The 22,919-nt window shown below is 41.0% G+C and overlaps 1 protein-coding gene across 1 annotated transcript in view; it reads right to left on the bottom strand.

Moving 5' to 3' along the window:
• slc12a2 (solute carrier family 12 member 2) overlaps nt 1-22,919 on the bottom strand; it is a 71,071-nt gene that overhangs the window by 8,385 nt on the left and 39,767 nt on the right. Inside the window, exons 15-23 of the mRNA XM_018673592.2 lie at nt 22,591-22,690; nt 21,578-21,689; nt 17,492-17,632; nt 16,178-16,284; nt 14,169-14,248; nt 11,420-11,563; nt 5,845-5,892; nt 4,256-4,378; nt 253-364 (exon numbers count right to left, since the gene is read on the bottom strand). Of these exons, the coding sequence (XP_018529108.1) occupies nt 253-364; nt 4,256-4,378; nt 5,845-5,892; nt 11,420-11,563; nt 14,169-14,248; nt 16,178-16,284; nt 17,492-17,632; nt 21,578-21,689; nt 22,591-22,690 (967 nt within the window). The remainder of the gene's footprint in view (nt 1-252; nt 365-4,255; nt 4,379-5,844; nt 5,893-11,419; nt 11,564-14,168; nt 14,249-16,177; nt 16,285-17,491; nt 17,633-21,577; nt 21,690-22,590; nt 22,691-22,919) is intronic.

Genomic DNA, 22,919 nt, shown 5'->3' with positions numbered 1-22,919 from the left:
ATATTACAACGCCATCTCATGTCTGCTCCACCACCATCCGTACACATGCTGGGCAGAATGATAGTCATAGTAAGAGTGGTATACAGGAGCAGCAGGGCTGCTGTAGAGCTTCAACCTGTTCTCAACCAACATGATAAAAAAAAGCTCTTAATGTTTAATAAGAAGAATAATCATCATCAGCAGTAGCAGTAGAAGCTGTTGTGTTCATCTTCAGACTTGACACAGTGGATAAGGAGAATGTGCAGTACTCACGCTCGGCGGTCGTGATCGATCCTGTTGATCTTGCCCCCAATGAAGACACGGATCTTGCAGTCCTTCCACCTCTTCTTGTTGGTGAGCAAGTAGGGGATCAGCAGGGTCAGACCTGGACCAGACACGTGGTCAAAAGGTGATCAACACAGAGCTTCCATAATGGAAACATTCAACATCTGCTGTGTTCCAGTTGGTGGGAGTTACAGTCACAACATCAGGGCTTCACAGTCTCTACAGACTCTCTTTACATGTGTGCAAAGGCTTTTGTCCCATTTTCTCTTGTTATTTCTCAAAACAGACTAACTTGTTGGGAGGATAATGGATAATAGGAAAAACATGAAGAGGAGATTTTAGCCTGGGAAACCCTCTCCACACGCTCCATGATCAACCAGCAGGAGTCACTGCTGCAGCAGCTCAGACATAAGCCTCAGAAGCTTCCATCCACAAACACTGTGTATGTTTATACAGCAAGATTTGCAGGTAAAAGATTTAAACAAAATTTTAAATACTCCAAATATCATGACAAATAATTTTCGGCCACAAACATTTATAGTGGAAGGAAAAAGTCAGAGAAGCCTTTATCTGTTAAAATGTGTGCAGATCTTCATCTAAGTGACAGGAGTTAACAAACCTGGAGTCCAGTCAATAAAACCAAACTGGAGGTGTGTGTTAGAGCTGCTTTGCTTCATCTCAGAGAGTTTAGATATTCATCAGTCCACAATCAGACAAACTGTCTGTAAATGGAGATGATTTAGTTCTGTGGCTGCTCTCTCTAGAAGAGGACATCCAGCTAAGGGGACTCCAAAGACACAGAATGATCAGTGATGTAAAGAAGAAGCTCAGAGTCACAGCTAAATGCTTGAAGGAATCACAGCTGGTTAACGTCTCTGTTCATCAGTCAACCATACACACATCATGGAGCATGGAGTCCAGGACACCACAGAGGAAGCTGCTGCTTCCAAAAACCATCACTGCATCTGAAGTTTGACTCTTCAAAACACTACTGGTAAAAATGGACTGATGAAGCTGAGGTTGAATTGTTTGGTAAATATTTATCACCACTTTTCTGTAATATAAACTGCAAATATATTTTTATTAGAGTTTTTATGCTGCCCTTCTGCACTTCAATTTTTATCCTTTTGTGCTTCTTTTATATAATATATATATATATATTTTATCTTTTGTCTATTCTTCACTCTTGTTTTGTTCTTGCTGCTGTAACAAGTGAATTTCCCACAAGTGGGATAAATAAAGTCTATCTTATCTTAACATGCAGCTCTACATTATGGTGTAAAAAGAATACGAGAAAACGATAATGTCAGGGTGTGTGTCCACCATCTGAAGATCAGCAGGACAATGAGCCTGAACATCAGAGTCAATTTGCTACAGTCTTCAGACAAAGTGGAGTCAGAGCCAAGACCTGAACCCAACAGAGCTGCTGTGGAATGAGCTCTGAGAGACATTTACACCACACATCCTGAGAATACGCTCCTGGAGGAGCTGGACTGAGGTTTCTGCTGCCAAAAGAGCTTCAACCACTTCTCACTTCACTGACTTTTTCCATCAGCACTGTGGATGTTTAATGGGTGTGTTCAGTAAAGACTTGAAAGATTAGAATTGTTTGTGTGTTACCATCTTGTGTTTGTCTGTAGTTGTGACACATTTTATGACCAGTTAATGCAGAAAACCAGGTCATTCAAAGGCTTCACTGACTACCACTGTAAACTGCCATCCAGTCAGTTACTCTGCTGTCAGTAGTGTAGGCTGACATGATGACAATGACTCAGATTTGAAGTGTCACATGTTACAGTGTCTTCATCATGAGCCATGCCTCTGGCCTTTATCACATACTTAGACCTTGCTGGGCTGAGAGAAATCCAGTCATACTGACATGTTACAGATGTGGACACATTTGTTGGTACGCTTCCATGAGAAAGAAGAACCCACAACTATCTCTGAAATAATTTGAAACTGACAAAAATGAATGGCATCATTCATCGTTTATTCCATGTTTAACACAAATCAGACATTGGTTTTGAGTTTTGATTCAACTGAATATTTTAGATAATAAACCTAAATGAAAATGGCATAGACAAAAAAGATGATAGCCTTAACTTTATATTTTGTTGCACACTGCATTTTTCAGATCTTTCCATAGATGTTCAAGAGGATTAAGATCAGGGCTCATAAAGGACCATTTAAGAATAGTCCAATGTTTTTTTCAGGCCATTGTTGAGTGCTTTTAGTATTGTGTTTTAGGTCATTATCATGTTGGGGGACCCATGACCTGCAACTGAGGCTGAGCTTTCTGACACTGGGCAGTATGTTTCTCTCCAGAATGCCTTGATACTCTTGAGCCTTCATTGTGCCCCGCACAGATTCAGTCATGTTTTAGAGATGCCTGAATGTCTCACATTAAGTATGGTGGTCTTTTCTTTTAAGGCTTAATTTTTCAGTCTGAGAAAATGAAGTTGATGTGACTTGCCAAAATCTCCAGTTTTGTTTCATCAGTTCAAAGGACATTATCCCAGAAAATTTGGAGTTCAGCTTGAATGTCTTTGGATGTTTTCCTTCTCTCTTTGTCTACCAACCACACTATCTTTCTGATCACCCTGAGGTTGCATTTCTTCTTGCAGCCACATCCTGGGAGGCTGACTACAGTCCCATAGACCCTATACTTTTTAACAATATTTGCAATTTTAGTCACAGAAACATCAAGCTGCTTGGAAATGGTCTTATAGAATTTAGAATTTTCTTTCTGAGCCTCTTAAGTGGGGTTCACACTAAAAGATAATTGGGACGATTATCGGTAAAAGGTGATCAACACAGAGCTTCCATAATGGAAACATTCAACATCTGCTGTGTTCCAGTTGGTGGGAGTTACAGTCACAACATCAGGGCTTCACAGTCTCTACAGACTCTCTTTACAGGTGTGCAAAGGCTTTTGTCCCATTTTCTCTTGTTATTTCTCAAAACAGACTAACTTGTTGGGAGGATAATGGATAATAGGAAAAACATGAAGAGGAGATTTTAGCCTGGGAAACCCTCTCCACATGCTCCATGATCAACCAGCAGGAGTCACTGCTGCAGCAGCTCAGACATAAGCCTCAGAAGCTTCCATCCACAAACACTGTGAGCCTGAACTTCTGAGCCTCTTAAGTGGGGTTCACACTAAAAGATAATTGGGACAATTATCGGCCTGAATCCCCCCTCCTGATCAAAGTCAGCAAAGGCCCAATTATTTGATGGTTAGATTTGATGGTAGATTATCTTGCTGTATTTTCCTGTTGTGTGAGGTGTGTTCAGAGTGATTTTACCCTCCCTGATCTGCTCCGAAGACCACTGGAGCAGCCCTGATAAATATTAAACGTGTTCAGTATTTACCTGGAGACCGAGGCACAGCACTCTGTGGATTGTTCCACAGTTACATTTAAAATCTTTTTTAGGGGTACCAACAAAACTGTCCAGGCTAGTTTTAGTATATCTTGGTGAAATAAACGATAAATCATTTCTTTTCACAATTTTATCAGTTTTCTCTATCAAATACTATAGGCATGCAAGAATGTATGAGACGATTGCTTTTAATTTAATCATTTTTCAAGAGGAATGAAACATTGCTTCAAAAAGCTGTAAGGGTACCAACAAATTTGTCTGTATCTGTATCATGTCGACTCCACTCTTCAACACATTACTGACAGACTGAACCTTTCTAACAGCTGTGAACTGTAATGCCTGTCCATGTACATCTGACACAATTACTTATGTTTCTGAATTTTCATGTTAAAATTGATTCATATTGACTTTTCAGAGATAGGACACTGAATTGATGTTCATGCACAACATAAAAATGCATTAACTACCAACACGATTCTGTTACTGTGGTAAGCAGACAGTGATGCCTTACAAACATTTCTGAAAAATACAAGCTCTGTGTGTACAGCGCATACATCCAGCACAGGACTAATATCCAACAAACTGACCTATCTCTTTCTCCCAGACTTACCTCCATCATCAAACAGCCACCACACATCAACTGTGCCCTTCCCTTGTTTCCTCTGGAACTGCTGGCTGGCCTCCAGCAGCCTCTGGTCAGACACATTCAGTGGTACAGTCGGACTCCTCTTGTCTGCAAAATGCACGTACACATGTACCACAGCACACCACACACAAACAACACCACCAGAGAAAAATACATTGAGATAAATTGGCAAGATAAAAGTACATCTGCAGGCCTGTCAGGAGTTCTGAGAGTCTGACTTATGTTAGATAGTAATCAAACAGTATGACTACTGTTATTTTGAAAAGGTTTGAAGTGAGCATTTAAATATCAAACAACTCTAATAAAACTAAAAAGACAAGCTACAATCCTACAGCTGTGATCAGTATGTCCCCTGTAGATTTTTTGAATTGTGGATTTTGGGAGGGTTCTTTTCTGTAGGACCTTTCTAGAAGTACCACACCAGCATTTTTACTTGTCGGTATTACTTAAAAATCACCAATAATTTAAAGTAGGTAAGGAGAGTAAAAGGCCACAGACTGATAGCTCTGAGGAAATCTTTCAGTGTTTTAGAATGAACATGAACATGAAACCAGGATGTGCAGAAACACTGACTAAAACTAAACATAAGACAAGACTGTGAAGTCTGTCTGAGCCAGCACCTCACCACAACAGAGTGAATTTTCAATGGTAAGTTTGAGAGTAGATGGAGTCCCTAAAGCTCAGACACATTGTTTTTTTGTGTAAAAATAAATTGTCTGATGTGATATTATGGTATTTTCTATGTCTGCATACTAGCTCATTTCATAATCTATGCAGAGAATAAATTACTGAGATGAATTAAATACGAAATGTCAGAAAGCAGCCTGAGATGAGGTCCTCGCATTAGTGTTCAGTCTCACACCAAATGTTGATATAAGGACTATTTTTCTAAAGTTTAAATGCTTTCTTTAATTTGGGCTTAATGAACCACAAGGGAAACACCATCAATACTGAACAGCAAACACACAGGGAGAGAAAGCTGTGAGAGGCTCAGGATTTAGCTGGAAACATGAAAACAGGAGAGCAGTTTTCATCCTAGAAGAGAGAACTACAGACAAACTGTCACCTTCAGAGAGAGAGAGAGGAAACAGCAGGAGGGACATTGAAGACAGTTTGGAGGAAACTGAAATGCTGACACACACTCACAACATTAAATACTCAAGACTTGGACTGTGTTTAAGGCACTATCACATACAATATAGCTTCAGAATCTAGGCTTGATCTACAAGCTGGAGTTAACAGGAAGGCAGGAGGAAGAGAAGAAAAGACAAAATGTTATGCCCTGAAGACAAGTAGCCAGGGGGCCAGAAACACAGGACAGACAGGGAGAGACACAAGACAGAGACAGCAGGGTGCAGGATGGTATGTTAATACAAGAAGAATTCAAAATACTGTGAAAAACGAGGTGATGGAAAGAGAGAGCAGGAGGAAAGGAAAATATGACTTAAGAGGAGAGAAGTAGCACACCAAAGAGAGCAAAAAGAGATGGAGAAAGACAAAAACAAAGCAGAGAGAGAACATTTTAAGGCAACCCAATAAAGTGGATCTCCTGCCTTTTTTCAACAGGGGCTGAGTTGTAGCTTTGCCATCATCATCGTCATCTGGGAAATTTAAGACAAAAGGAGAGAAAAAAAATCATAATTGAGGTGAAATGCTATTTTGATGTGCTGTCTTCTTACAACCAAGGTTTCTTGGTCATGAATTAAGATGAGGATAAGTATAACAGAAAATGTACAGTAACATAAAACATCAAAAATACAACAAAGGAGACACACACATATAGTACAGTTCTGAGGAGAATAGTTAGCTGTGATGCAAACACTCTGGTATGCAGGTTCATGGAAAAACAAGAACCTCTGCTGAAGCTTTTCTACTTACATGAATTTAAACAGAGAACTTCATTTTTTTCTAATTTGGCAGGTTTGACCTGAGCAATAAAATCAGCGGCAGCAGGGCTCCAGACTAACTTTTCCTCTAGTAGTACTGGTGCTCCTTTCTCAAAATTTTAGGAGCACCAGCCCAAAAGTTAGGGGCACCACTTAAATTGACATTCAATGCAACATATTCATATTTTCTCCATGTTAACTATATTACTGATAAATACTTTGGTAATAAATAGACAAAAACATACACAAATACAACTAAATAATGTTTCTAGAGCAGCAACAGTAAAGTCACTGTAAACTCCATATCTCACTGGACAGAAATCTAAAATGTGCCAGGGGCTGGTTTGTCAGGAATTTGCCAGATTTTAAGATTAGTGGCAAACTAACCAGTTAGACTACATACAGACAGCTTTCGTTTTGGTGCTGTGGTTCCTGTTAAACATGTCGGGAGACTACGGACAACTGTTGAAAATATATAAAGAAAAGATAAAGGCCAGTATCTTTAACTTTTTAATGCACTTCGAGAGTAACAAGGGTAGTCGTCATCAACTGTGTGTGTGTGTGCGTGTGTGTGCAGTGAGGTTGCATCCCCCCAGACAGAGAGGTCAGAGAAGCAGCAGGAACAAAAGGATTCCTGTCTAAATGATGACTCAGGTAGGAGCTTTGGTTGGGACTAAGAGGATTATCCAAATCAAGGCATTCATCTTCATTTTGCTACTTCTTGTGCCTTCAGCACAACAACTTTTTCACAATGTGTGTGGCCCTGTCATTTTGGCATCTCCAAAGAAGGAGTATTAAGCTGGTAAGATCAAGTCCCTATGAAGGTATGGGGCAGTAATAGTAGCTTGTATCTTATTAATTCCACAGCAATAATTCCATCAGTACAACAACAGAGTCAGAGTCATGTCATACACGACAGCAATGTAGACCTTGATGGTAGAGACAGAGCCCCATATCCAGCAGCATCTGCAAATATTTGAACAATACAGGCATAAAGCAATGCTCTGGGACCACACCTTGATCCATGCACCAACTGGAAAAAAGGTTTCCACCTGTTGGCATACAGAGGTCCAGTCAAGGATGCCTGGAAGAAACTTTTATTGCCACTGAATCAAGGGCAACACCAATAAACACATCACATTGACTGGGATCTACAGGACTCTTTGTGAAATTCACATTAGCCCCAACTGGGTTACATGAACCAAGAAAATTATTGGGTCAGAGTGCGTATTAACAAATCGTCCAAGTAAGGTAGACTCTGCATAACCCTGGCTTGCCGAAGAGAAAAATCTGCTGCAGTGCATCTGGTGAGGACCTGAGGGGCAAGTAATAGCTTGAATGGGAGAACCCAGAACTGGTACACCTGTTTTTTGAAGGCAAAACAAATAAACTGCATGTCATGCCACAGGGACATGGAAGTAAGCAGCCTTCAAGTCGATGCTGGTAAAGCAGCCTGGATAAGAGTTTCTGGGGGAGACCTGGTCTGGTTAGGAGAGGCGGCATTCATCCTACTTTTGATGGAGCATCTCTCATATCCAGAAATCGGACAGAGTTTATTAGGAAGCCAAAGCCCTGACAATCCAGAGTTCAGGCCAGGAGATAGAGCTGCAGTCTTACACGCTTCTCTGCGCCTCCTTTAGAGCAGTCACCTCCCTGTTACCCCATAGAGACTGTATCTGCCCCCCACCACTTAAATTAACTAAATTGAAGATCAACAAAAGAGGAGTAAGTCGCAATAATCTAATAAAAATGAACACAGCCAATTCAAATTTACAGCAAAATAAAATAATTAAATGTGGATTGCTTAATATCAGATCTCTCTCATCCAAAGCTGTACTAGTTAAATGATCTGATATCAGATCACCATCTTGATCTATTCTGTCTGACTGAAACCTGGCTGTGTCAGGATGAGTATGTTAGCCTGAATGAACTCCACCCCCCCACCAGTCATATTAATACTCACTTCCCCCAAGACGCCGGCCGTGGTGGTGGAGTCGCAGCCATTTTCAATTCCACTTTACTAATCAACACTAAACCTAAACTCAACTATAATTCATTTCAAAACCTTGTTCTTAGCCTGTCACACCCAAGGTGGAAAACACTAAAGCCAATCTTATTTCTTGTAGTGTACCACCCTTCAATATTCATGTGGATGTCAACAATGACAGCCTTAACACTGCATTATCCTATTACTAGATTGCATTGGCTTCTCTCAGAGTGTTAATAAACCCACTCACTGTTTTAGTCACACCCTTGATCTTGTTTTGGCCTATGGTATTGATATTGAACATGTAACAGTCTTCCCACAGAATCCCGTTCTATCAGACCACTTTTTAATCACTTTTGAATTCATATTGCTGGATTACGTACAAACAGGCAAAAATGTCCTAACTAGAAATCTATCTGATAGTCCAGTGCCCTATCTCTATTTAGCAGAAGCTACTCCCTCCCAGCTTGATCATCTCACAGACAGTGTTGCAGACTCCCTGCGTTCTACTTTAGACTCTATCGCCCCCCTAAAAATGAGAACAATAAAGAGAAAGAGGCAAGCTCCATGGTTCAACTCTCAAACCTGTACACTGAAACAAACAGCACGTAGGCTCAAAAGAATGTGGTGTTCCACCAAACTAGAAGAATCCCAGTTAGCCTGGCAGGATAGTCTGTCAAAGGATATAAAAAGGCCCTCTGCAATGCCAGAGGCACCTATTACTTGTCATTAATAGAGGAAAATAAGAACAACCCTAGGTTTCTTTTCAGCACTGTAGCCAGGCTGACAGAGAGTCACAGCTCTATAGATCCATCACATCAACTATTTCAGCATCTAAACCTTCAACCTGTCTCTTAGACCCCATCCCAACTAGGCTGCTTAAGGAAGCTCTGCCCTTAATTTGCAGTTCTGTATTAGATATATTAAATCTGTCCTTGCTAACTACAACTACAGACCTATATCTAACCTCCCCTTTTTTCTAAGATCCTGGAGAAAGAAGTTGAAAAACAGCTGTGTGACTTTCTACAAGATAATAGTTTTAGGATTTTCAGTCAGGATTTAGGTTGTATCATGGCACAGAGACAGCACTTGTAAAAGTTCAATTCAGTTCAATTCAGTTTTATTTATATAGGGCCGAATCATACCAAAAGTCATCTCTAGGCACTTTTCATACAGAGCAGGTCTAGACCATACTCTTTAAAATAGGTATTTACAGAGAGAGACCCGACAGTTCCCACCATGAGCAGCACTGGGTGACAGTGGTGAGGAAAAACCTCCTTGTAAAAGTTACAAACAAACTGCATCAGACAACGGACTTGTTTCTGTACTTGCCTTGTTATACCTCAGTGCTGCTTTTGATACGATTGACCATCATATCCTTTTACAGAGACTGGAGCATTTTACTGGCATTAAAGGAATTAGACTAAATTGGTTTAAGTCCTATCTATCTGACAGGCTTCAGTTCGTGCATGTTAACAACAATTCCTTCATGTGCACAAAAGCTAGATATGGAGTTCCACAGGGGTCAGTGCTTGGTCCAATCCTCTTCACTTTGTATATGCTTCCCTTGGGCAATATTATCAGGAAACACTCCATAAATGTCTGTCAATGGAGCCTAACAAAACCAATCAGTTAGCCAAACTTCAGGCTTGTCTTAGGGACATTAAAACTTGGATGACAAGCAATTCTTTACTATTAAACTCAGATAAAACTGAAGTCATTGTAATTGGTTCAGAACACGGAGGGCTGCTTCATTTAAATTTTCTAGAGGGCACCCTTGAGCCATTTTGCCACACCCATTCCCAGAACCCAAGATCGGATATCATGCTCTGTGACTTATGACACACATCCCAAGTTTCATGAACATCCAAGCACAACTACCACCTGAAAAGTTTCCTGTCTCCTCTCCACGGTCCTATCTGAATAAAGGCGAAAAGCCCCCCAAAAATTAAATAATTAAAAGTAATTAGGGGACGCTAGAGAGCTGCAATATCACACCCATGGCAAATTGTGATATCAAATCAAAGTGCTCAGGAGTTCAAACATAGGTGCAAGGGTGAGTTTTTGTGCATCCTATAGGCCTCAAAATAGCAATCATACAATGAAAATTGATGCAGCAAATCCACAATGGCTGACTTCCTGTTTGATGAAAAATTCCCAAAAAAGTTTATTGCATTCACAGTGATGAAAGCAATGATCTCACTGAATTTCAAAAAAATCCATGGACCTTTTTTCCAACATGGCCTACATTTGGGGGCACTGTGGAGCCCACTGACCACACCTGAGCCCAGTCACTCAAGAATAATGTAATTTTCACTAGGTCTGAGGTATGCACCTTTCTGTGGTTCTGTGGAAAGAATAATAATAACAACAACAAACAACAACAATAATAACAATAATATCCAAAAAATACGTTCCTGGCACCTTGGGCCCTAATGACCCCTTCATGGGTATGTAGATTTGATTGATATGGGCACAGGAGGGTATGTCCTTGGGATTTCATTTACTTGCACTTGCTTGGATGAAAAGTTTGGATGAAAAGTTTGACCAAATTTAACAACCAAATTTAACAACAATAAATAGACACCAAATATTCTACCAGATGTCATGAATCTGGACTGGATGGGGTCTGGTCATCAGGCTGTTGTTGGGAATGTTTGGTACTACAGTTCCACAATCTGGGAACAGTTTGTTTGTTTGCTTGCTTTGCTCAGAGCTGTGTGGGTGGCAGTTACACACTATATGACGGTGATCTCTCCCTCTCTCTCTTTCACACACTCTCACACACACACACACACACACACACACACACACACACACACACACACACACACACACACACACACTTGCAGTGACAGGAAGTTGCTGCAGTCACCCATGACCCTAGTTGTCCCACTGGGCCCAGTTTGTTGGTCTACAGATGTCTATGTGCGTGTGTGTGTGTAGAGGCAGAATAAGGGAGGTTATTGATGGATTAAAAAGGATCTGTGAGAAAAGCGTTAAACTGATTTCCTGGATGAAAAGCCTTCCTCCATCGTGAACTGAACCATTTTTGAACAACACACACACACAAATCTCTCTAATGTATAAATTAGTTATTTAGAATAGAAGTCTTTTCATGACTTAAAAACACATTAAACTAACCTGATTTGTGTCACCTGGGTGTCACAGTTAACAATAACTCAATAAGTCAAATTTGGAATATGAAAAGTGACTAAGATGAATGTAGAGCTATTCATATTGAGGCTGGCTTACCTTTCTGTATAGCTGGACTGTTCTGGAGGCTGGTGGCCTTGGAGGATGGCTTGGATGAATCAGCGTCAGAGTCTTTGCTGGTGTCTATGGACACAATGACATCTTTCATCCCTGAAGACTTCTCTTGAGAAGACAGCAACTCATCTGGGAGGAAATGGAATGAGAGGACAATGAGAAGAAGAAAAAAGAAAGAAGAGAGTGAGAAAAATATTTTTGTGAGAGTAAGAAATAGTGAAAACAAGATGAAAACTATATTATAGAGCAGTTGGCAACTTTAGGCAGTGTAATCATTGGCATGCTGGTCATACATGTGTGAGAATGGATATTCAATCCGTTTATTAAAAAAAATGTTTCTTCTCAGCTACACACCAAATAACCTCTTCAACAGCCACTGGCCATGATCATACTCGGTTTCACTGACAGCATGGTCTCCCTTGCACATTTCCCACAGGAATTGCAAGGCAGTGGTTCAGTTTCAGAAGATGATGGCAACCCTGATAGCTAAGAAAGCTAAAGTAGATATTTGGGCATTTATAGACAGGAGTATGGTTTTGTTTTTTAAGAAGGACCGTGCTGTGTGTACTTTTTGAAAATGTATATATGTCTCTTCATGTTTACTTTTTATTTCTATGACAGTTTGAAGGCAGCTTGGTTTAACCTGTTGAATTTTAATGCCACCTCCTGCTAGTCGCTACCATGCAGTGAAAATTATTATATTACTTCAACACACACTACACAACCTCACTGACACATATGTATTCATTAAATTCCATGTGATCGACAAAATTCTTAGCAATCAGTCTCCAACTGCAAGGTGCAGGGCAAACTGTTCTGGACATGTTCAACACATAGTATAGATTCATGTTCTCTTGATCATGCCCAACAGCTTTGGACACAAATGGGATTTATCTCAGATAGACTGGTTGGGATTTGATACATAGGAGATGGGAATGCAGCAGACTATACTGAAGAGTCCAACACCATGGGTGACTGAGTTTGCAGAGCCACGGCAACAACTAGAAACCACAGCAGGCCAAGATCACAGAACCGCCTTTACCTGCTGGACATTTGCACTAGACAAGTTCAGCTGTGTCTGGAACATTGCACCAGTTTTACTGATAGTCCATACATATAATTTGTAACCCCATGGGGTTTATTCCTGATGAACATGACCAGTGGGAGGTCAGAGGGGTCACTGACTTAAAGTAATCACTGATTAGGGTGGCATTGTGATGCAGTGATTAGAACTGTCACATCACAGCAAGAGGAAGGAGTCTGTATGTTCTCTCTGTTTTTTGCACTTTAAAATTAAACCCTTGGGGGCGCCCTCATAGCCGAATGGTTAGGGCGCGTACCATTCCCCCACTCTCTTTCCTGTCTATCCTGTCTAGTTATCAGGCTTCCTCTTTGATAAAGCTTATAGTTAGGGTTGGCTCAGGCTTGAACCATCCCTTAGTTGTGCTGCTATAAGCCTAGATTGCCAGGAGATCTCCCATGATGCACTGAGCTTCTCTCTCTCTCCACAGTAAGAATTCCTATCCCATAAACATGTTATTAACTCAATATCTTCCCTTTCCTGTAGTATTGTGCTCTTCCGTCTCTCTCTCCTCTTCTGTCTCTTTCTGCAGGTATTTCTGCCTCTGGAGCTGTAGAGTCTGATCTGTGATGACAAGTCTCCTGCTGCTCCTACAACTCCACTCAACACCTGCTGCTAGAATTAGAAATTACTTGTACTGCTATTAGTTGTATTGCTATGTTAGCAGTTAATACTTTAATTATCATTACTACTGCTGTGTTATTGGCATCACCTTACATGTGTTATGCTATGCTCTTCTCTCGCAATTCTCTACCCCCACCCCCCCCTTCTTAACCCAACTAGTCGAGGCAGATGGCTGCCCACCCTGAGTCCGGTTCTGCTCAAGGTTTCTGCCTCTTAAAAGGAAGTTTTTCCTTGCCACTGTTGCCTAGTGCTGCTCATGGTGGGATTTGTTGGGTTGGCTATTTTAAAGAGTATGGTCTAGACCTGCTCTATATGAAAAGGGCCTTGAGATGACTTTTGTTGTGATATGGCGCTATATAAATAAAACTGAATTGAATTGAACTGAACTGTCTCTCTCTCACTGTCCTAAAAATAAAGGCAAAAAAGCCCCCAAAAAACTTAAAAAAATAAATAAATAAATCGTTGTTCATTGTTAAATAAACAATAATTTCACATAAATTTTTTCCAAGTCTTCATTTGCCTATTCATTTTTTAAATATCGCAATAAATATTGTATTGTGGATTTGTTATCGAGGTATTATCATATCATGAAATTTTGATATAGTTAAATCCCTATTAAATGGTGACTCTAGCTCCAGACTCTAGTTCTATTAATGTTTCACTGTTCTGTCATTATTATTCCTTTAGCTATTATTATTATTATTATTATTACCATTTACATTTTGACTTAGTTTGTATATTTGCAATGTTGTCTTTCTCTTACCCCAACCCCCCACCCCACCCCTTTGTCTAAACCCAAACCCCAACTGTTCATCCATTGTTGTCTATTTTTTGTGGTCTTGTCTCTCACAAGACTGTACCCTTTATATTATCGTATTTACAAAGACAGAACCAATAGTTCCCACCATGAGCAAGCACTAGGCAACAGTGGAAAGCAAAAACTTCCTTGCCACTATTATTCCACCCTATAGTTAATACTTCTCTAGGATTATATTGTGTGTGTGTGTGTGTGTGTGTGTGTGTATATACCTTGTCCTTGGATATGGGACACATCCAGACCCTCTTTCAGTCGCAGAATAACAGCACCAAACTGAAAGTCAAAGGCGTCGCTGAGAGGGAAAAACATAAATAAAAGGTTCACATCATGAGCAGTGGACAGAAGGAGGCATGACCTGCTCACTAACCTAAACAGGGACTCAACTCATAGTGACATGGACTATTGAAAAAGGAAGACAAATAAGCCCTGCTACGAGAACAGCATACAACAAATGCCAGGTTCAAACGTCTTTCTCAGTCCTGTAGTGTGTACATTGCTACGGCTGTTTATTGGATTGAAAGTTAAGGGCACATTGCTAAGAGTATTAGCTGGCGTGATTTCAATATTGTGGGGCTGGACCATCTCTGACCTTCAGCTCTAATGCCATAATCCCCACACTCTACAATGAGGAACTCATTCAGTTTAAGTCCTTCACTCAGTCTCACATGACTGATCCAGGTTTCAGCAGGGAAACTGGATTTCATATGAACAAACTCCAGTTTTAATACAAGTACTAATAAGGTCACCGTAGTAGTGCCAGTTCTCACTGTGACTGTGTGAGACTGTGGTGAGCATACTGGCCATGGATGTAGTACCAGGTTCATCTTGTAGCAATGAATTAATTAATTATTTCAATTCACTCAAAACATGTTTGTTAATAATTCATGAACAAATAAAGCTGTTATGAATCAAAATAAAGCCTTGAGGTGGTGGTTCTCAAACTTTTTCTGCCATTCCCCATTCTGGGGAGGGTGGAGATTACTGAGCCCCACCTGTCCCCCATAGCCCCAACAAAATGGTTGCGAAATAGGCCAAGTTTAAAAAGTAAAAAAAATATTGAAAATAATATAGCTGATGTGTTATAACTTTGCATCAAATAACATCAAGTTCAAAAATACAAGCATTAAAAATGCAATTGTTTTATCACTAAATGATAAAAAAACAGCAAATGCATTTGGCAAGAAAGATAAACAAGTCAGTATATGAGTCTTATTACTATATTAGTGGCTGCAATGAGCCTGTTTTAGCTTTCAATTTTGCAGCATGTGTCTCATCAAGCATAACTGACACTATGTCTACAGCTGGCTTGGACAATTCTGTTTACAGTTCTGTATAAACTTTTAATGCAGCCGTTTGTGCTTTGCTGTTCAGAGATCTTGAGAGAGCTTATTGATGTGATTGGTAAATCACACATGGGTGTCTCCTCTGCCCCCACCCCCACTGTGAATCCAAGAGCAAGATACGCCTTGTCATATTTTGTTTTTGGCTTACTCTTTGGTTTATTATCATCAGGTTTTTCTCTGCTGGCACTGCATCGCCTGTTTTCTTTGTTGCTCGTGTTGTGAATTGATCCATTATTTAACATTATGCCCCCCACTGTCTCTGTGAAGTTTATTTCTTGTTCCACTGTCAATGTTAAATCATTATTTCCGCACTATAGTTCCATGTTACATTTTCTTCCTGGTCCCCTGGACTCATTTGTTTGTGTGTGGATGTTTTGAGTATATGATATTCATTGTCAATAACTCAATTACTACAGGCTCAGAAAAGATACATTTCCTCCTGTTCGTCATGCCTCACCTGTCATGTCTCTATTCCCCACTGATAGGGCGCACCACACACTTTGAGAACCGTGGCCTTAAGGCAACACTTGAATTATTCCATGACCCTGAGGCCCAAGTTATAAGCCTTTTATGTTCCAGTACGTTGTGCTCACATTCTACATACTCCAGAGTAAATTTGTGCTTATTCAAGTTACAACAAAGAAAATCTTTCTCCATGGCCTCCTGAGAATAGTCCAGCACTGCTGTATCTGTGTTATCTCACACATGTTTCTGAAGCCTGTCTGAGGAGGAGGCATCAGACATTGGTGGTCAAATCTGGATTTGGATTTGGGTTTGAAATGGTTCAAACCAGGGGTCTGAAGGCATCACAATTCTTTAACTTTGGGTTGTCACTGCATTAGCAAACTGACTCTTTCCACTCAGGCAACTCTACTCACTGGATCATACTAATGTACGTCTCCACGTTCATCATGTCACCGTCCCTCCAGTCATTCTTGAATCCCAGCACCAGGGTGTTTGGCTTGAGGCGACCCAGACCAGCAGCCTTCAGATGGGACAAACACAATTAAATGAATTCACATATTCATATGTTAAAGGCTTTCCTAAGAATCACTGCCACGGTCATTCTGGAGCAACAAGTTCAAAACGTGAACAATCTGAGTGTCAGTTGTTATCACTTCCAGCTTTAATACCTGAGATGGAAACTTTGACAGCATTGTGTGTGACTTACCTGTGTAAGTTCACTGGAGCCTGCCAGTTTCATTTCTCACCACATGTTCTAAAACTAGTCCCATTTTAAGATGTTTTACACCATATTTAGGATTAATAATAATTCCTGTGTTTTTCAGTTTTTTTCCTCTTGTCAACAAATCCCATGTGCAGAGTACAGAGTATCCAGAGCCTGACACACATTTTATTCCACTGAGCCATTGAAACTATTCCTTCATTAATGTTGTCCTGTTGTCAGTAATAGTCACAGAGAGAGCACCACATGTTGCTTCATCTGCAGCTTAAAATGTTTTTATTCTGTTTGAGTAATATTTGAAAACTACAGTGTCTAGTAGTTTTAGGAAATGGCTAAGTCTTTATTTTTTAAACGATATACTTGTGAGATTGACATTCAGCTTTAACCAGTGAATTCACAAAATATTAAAAGACAGACTAACAGATCATTGGATGGATCTTTTCATGGGATTCGTTGATAAGAAAAAAAAAAAGAATAAAATCAGTCCAAGCAGGGAATCTCACCCCACATTTTTCCTATTTCTTCTTTCCTTTTCTACTTGGGAATAATCATTTATACGCATCTATGCAGCCTAATGAGACCTTGTTTGTGATATTAGTCTATAAAAATCATATTAATCTGATGTGACATACACGGAGATCATTAGAGAAAGTTTAAGGACATGCTGGGCCCAAATTCAATGAACTTTATAGCCTCTTGCACAATTAATAAAATCATCCACAACCAGGAGAAATCATTTCAAACTTTTCTTGTTGGCAGAATCTTTGAACAATTGTGAGAAATGCCCCATTATAAACACAAGCAGAGCACAGTGAGCTAATACTGCTGGCTGTTGGGTCTCTCTGAGCAAGTTAAGGGGGTACAAGGGGCTTGAACAACGCTCCCTGGGAATTAATCTTTGCATGTAGGCAGCTAACTTATCTCAGTGCAGTTTACTTACACAGGCCTTACTCACCTGAGGTCTCATTTCTAACACCATCACAGTGCTACAGTGCTGTTTTCTCACCTGGAGCAGGTACTGTGTGCCCTGCCTCATGTCCTCAGAAAACACTGGCGTGTAGAAGGCTTTGGTCTCATTCTTCAGCAGCCAGCGCTGGTACCGAGACTGGTCTGTGGCCAGATCTTTGAAGTTTGGCCTTCTGTAGCCCTGTGGGGACGCACGCGCACGCACACGCACACACACACACACACACACACACACACACACACACACACACACACACACACACACACACACACACACACACACACACACACACACACCATGCTATATTTATGAGGACACTCAATAAATGCAAAACCTCAAACCCTGACCATAACCTACTAATTGTGACCTGAACCTAAAAACCAAGTCTTAACCATCAAACAGCCCTTTAAAGCTGTGAGGACCAGCCAGAATGTCCTCACAATGACCAAAATCCCAAAATCTGATACTGTGTCAGAATAAACTGGAATATAACCATTCAACAAAAGCACTGCATGTTCAATTAGTGTTTTTTTACTTTTACATTTAAGTGTCTGTTTAAACAGCCACTAGGGAAACTAGTCACTGGAAACATCTCTAATCTGTAGGTCCACATGTCCAAGGTCAGATGTCACAGGATGCTTAATTTAATCAGATTGTGATCAGAGACTGGAGAATTCAACCTGCAGAACAAAGTCCTCCTTTCAACCTCCTCATCGGGGAGTTTGTTTATTTCTGCAGAAAACAGTTGACAAAGCTGTTCTCCGGCCAGGAAACTGCGATGCCATTAGCTGGGAATGTTTACACCATTTAACTTGTGCTGAGGTCTCTCTCGGCCCTAATGGAAGCAATAGAAACATGCACTGGGGCAGATCAGAGGCCACTTGTGGAGGGCAGAGTGTTGTACAGAGCTGGAGCTACTGGACTGCACAGAGCCTGCATTCAGCCAAACAAAATGGCCTTTCCATTGTGAAGCCTGATGCTTTGCCTGGATTTGTAAACTACAGTGTTACAGTATTACTCAGGCTACAGCTGATACTATGTATCTGAGATTGGTGGAATAGGTGGACAGTGACTTCACCATCAGACTTAACCACTGTCCATAAACTGGTCTAAACTCACTGACACTGAGCAGACTCCATTCAGTGACAACAAAGAATCCTAATCAACCAAAGTCTTCACATCACAGATTTTAAACCAGCACATTATAAACAGGACTGCAGTGCTCTGAAACATTCGAGAATCATTACCTCATATATGCTAATTTAAATGAGCCAAAGCAGCAGCTAGTTGAAGGAATCTTTTGCAACAGCTCGTGATGCTTCACTGGTTCCACATTTACACCAGTGATGTTTTCCAACAACCACATGCTGCTTTGTTGACAGGGCAGTGAAGAGAAGACAGGAAACAGGAGAGAAAGTAGGGGAATGACACGCAGTAAAGGTATGGCCGGATCAGGTGTCAAACTTGGGACCAGCTGCTCAGGGCACTGAGGCCCATGTGGTACGCGCCCTATTCGGCTATCGGGTCACTCCCCATTCAGTGACTTTAAATTTTAAGGGTCGGCTCTAGAGCTAAGTAAGGATGTTACAGACTTAGTAAGCACTAGGAAGGTGTAAGCCCATCCAGGGGCCTGAGCCTCCCTCTCAACAGTTTGCTGGGGTGCTGGTGATGGATGCAGACATAGTTGGAGCATGTTCTGACCTTCAGGGAAGTCTACGGTTAAAATACCGTGAGGAGTTCAAGGGGTAGAGGGGGTCAACCGCTAATCAGAAGGCCAGTGGTTCAATCATCAGCTCTTCCTGTCCACATGCTGAATGTATGTGCATGTGTTAGAGTGCTCTATGTACATTGAACAAGTGCTGTATGAATATGTGTGTGAATTGGGTGAATGTGACCTGCAGTGTAAAGTGCTTTGAGTGGTCAATATGACTAGTAACGCGCTGCTATACAGTATATGTACAGTTCATTTACCATTTAGCTCCAGTTCACACAGACATCTCTAATTATTCTGAAACCTCCACACATATCACATTGTGACATAGGAAGGCATAACCATGGTATTTTTTATAAATTATATAAAATCACAAAATGATGGACAGGCTGTATATGCTGTAATTATTACTCATTAAACCTGTTTTATGGTCTTCCAACTGCATGTGTCACATGACTGTATTGGCCCAATCACAGCTGTGTCATGACTTAGAGACTTGACTTTATTGATCCCTTGGGATGACTCCCTCAGGGAAATTAAGTAAATATGTCACCTTCAGTAAAAGTTATGCTAGTTTAGTTTAATTCGCTCAAGATGGATAATAACTCTGAGATTGTGACCGTGGATCTGCAGTTGTTATATCTGTACTAATGATGTGAGGCACTGCTGATTGTGTGACATGTAGTCAACATGCTTACATGATATACAGTGGTGGAAAAAAGTTTTCGGACACCCTTAAAATTTTGCACAATCTCAAATATTATCATGAAATATTTGGGGAAAAATCTTTTTTGTGTTTTAAAAGGTGCATTAGACAGACCAACAAACCAAATACAAATGATATTTTTTTGTTTATTGTTTACTTGAAAAACTAACAAAACAAAATTCTTGACCATTTCAATATGTCAGTTCTTAACATTGTCAGTATCAAAGTCAACAAATAACAGAGAATGTGTTCAAAACTGAACAAAAAATAAATAAACCATCACATCATCAAATTAATATTTAGTAGTCCTTCCATTAGCACGCAGTAGAGCTCTAATCCTGGCTGGCATGTTCCCCACGAGCCTTTCACACTGTTGAGGGGTAATCTTGTCCCATTCTTCTTGAATTACTGCTTTTAATTCTTCTAAATTCTTTGGTTTACGCTTTGAAACAGACCTTTTGATAATCCACCACAGATTTTCAATGGGGCTCATGTCCGGGGATTGAGCTGGCCACTCTAAGACCTGGATACAGAGCTCCTGCAGCCAAGTTCTCCTGGCCCGTGATGTGTGGCAAGGGGTCATTATCTTGTTGAAAAAGGAACAGTGCAAGAGCAGAAGGGAGCATGTGGGTTTTGAGAATGGCACAATACTTGGCAGAGTTCAATGTGCCATCACAGACAGTGAGATGACTCATGCCTCCCCAAACCATGATACTGCCTCCACCATGCTTGACAGTTGGTACTGTACATGCTGGAGATAAAGCTTGGCCTGGCCTTCTGCGGACCCTCACATTATCAGGAGGAGGATAAAGCTGGAAGCTGGACTCATCTGACCACAGATCTTCTTCCAGTTCCTGGCTGTCCAGTTCTTGTGTGCTTGGGCCCAACGACGCCGGGCTAACCTCTGTCTCTCATTGATCAGGGGCTTCTTGGCAGCCTTGTAGGACCTTAAGCCATGATCTAAAAGTCGGCCACATACAGTGCGGGTGGAACACTGGACACCAATTTGGTTTGACCACTGCTGCTGAAGCTCCTGTGATGTCATTGGGAGGTTCTCCCTGCACATGTGGATCAGGATGTGGTCATTTCTTGCTGAAGAAACCCTTGGACGCCCAGATCTTGGCTTGTCTTCCAAGCTGTTGGTTCGTTTGTATTTCTGCAGAGTGTATCCAACTGCTGAAGGACTGCATCTGCACTTCCTGGCTATCTGGTGGCAGCTGTACCCTTCCTGGCTGAGAATCTGTATCTTCAGGCATGTTTCCTGCATTTGGTTCCTTGTTTTAGGCATTTTTGTCTCTGACGAACTTTAAAATGTGCTGGCTTAATATAGACACGAAGCACAGCAACAAAAATTGTGTCTTTTAATAAAAAGCACGACCTTCATTGGTGGATCACTGATACCAAAATGACCCAATACTCAAAATTTCTTATGTATTTTTATGGATTTGTTTAGTATTTTGGCTGTGACTGTACTAAAAGAAATTGCACTTGAAGACCTAAGAGTGATTCTTAATGCAATATTTCACAAATGCACGGGGTGTCTGAAAACTTCTTTTCAACAAACATCTGCAGTATTTCATTAGTAATATCATATCTGTCTGGGCTGGGTCATGAGTCTGAAGTACTTTAGGAGCGTATACAGGTTTTTTAGAGCATTTTGTATAACCACAAAAGGCAAAACAACAAACACTAGAAGGTATATGCTCACCGCGCGAACATGACCACAGATCATCAGGCCTACGTTCTTGGTGAAGCTGTGAACCAAGTCCAGAAGAGCTGGTCGAGAGTTGGGGTAGCCAGTCATCACCAAACATTGGGGTCTACAGTCAGACAAAGAAAACATCAGCATGTCAGCTTTAATGTCAGTTTTTAGTATAAACGTACACATTAACAGTTTAACAGTTCAATCTTCTGCTGAGACATTGACAGAGCAGCTAGTTTTAAAATCTGCGACCACTTTTTCTTCTGACCTACACAGTGACCTCCAGTCTCAGCACAGGACAAAAAAACAGCAGCAGAGTAGCGCACATCAAAGCAAATATGTTAAGCACCATGGGATTTAATGGAGGCGGAGAGAGGAGGAAGAAGGAGCTCAGAGGAACACACGAGTCATTCTGAGGACACCAACAGATGCCTTTTAATCTCCTGCTTGGTTTGCTGCCATGGGAACAGTCCAAAGGCACATTATCACTAATACATCCTTAATAATACCAGTGCACCATGTGCTGCATGTGGAAGCATTCAGAGCATGACCCCAGAGCCTGGGGAATACATGAACAACACCAGCTTCTAGTGTAAACGTCACTGAGCTCATTCCACAGCAGCTCTGTTGGGTTCAGGTCTGGGCTCTGACTCCACAAGATGGATTTTCTCTGTCTGCAGTCAGTAGCAGATTTACTCTGATGTTCAGGGTTATTGTCCTACTGACTCTGTCAAATCATTTTTCCATAAACTATTGTCATATATCACCGACAAATAAGGTAAGTAGACAGTACCAGTACGATCTGAGGACAGCTGCAGTGTTTGTAGTATGTTTTAGTATGCTAACAGATCTGATTAGTCTGAGGTATAGCAGCCATAACACCAGCCATAAGGCCACTTTCAATATATGATAAGATTTTTTTCAGAAAACCACTGCCTGGTTCAGAGCTGATGACAGTAACTACAGGTGTGTTTATTTAATTAGTCAGTCAGTAGGGGTGCTTCTCTGTGTTTTTTTACCTGAAGTTCTTGATGTGGTCTTCCACTCCGCTGAGGTGCAGAGTGTGGGTCAGGGCCTGGTGATAGGTCAGAGCCTGGGTTGATGAGCCCCAGTTCACATCTGGAGAGGAGGACGCATGCAGGCAGAAACACACAGTTCAGTTAGGGCGAGTGTTTACAGGTGGTCTGGCCCAGGCCAAAGACCGTGTGACTCCTGTGTTGTTACAGGCATTGAGAAGGCCTCCTATGTGTGTGTAGCTGCATGTCAAACTGAGTGTGCACACAGGTGCCCAAAGCCAGCTCTGTGTTTGAAGAGGCGCAAGGAGTGTCAGGGGGTGGAACAACTTGAT

Source organism: Lates calcarifer, linkage group LG9 (genome assembly GCF_001640805.2).
Source record: "Lates calcarifer isolate ASB-BC8 linkage group LG9, TLL_Latcal_v3, whole genome shotgun sequence".
NCBI classification, from domain to species: Eukaryota; Metazoa; Chordata; class Actinopteri; family Centropomidae; genus Lates; species Lates calcarifer.
Note: the sequence above shows the minus strand (reverse complement) of the source record. Positions and strands in the feature narration are given on the sequence as shown.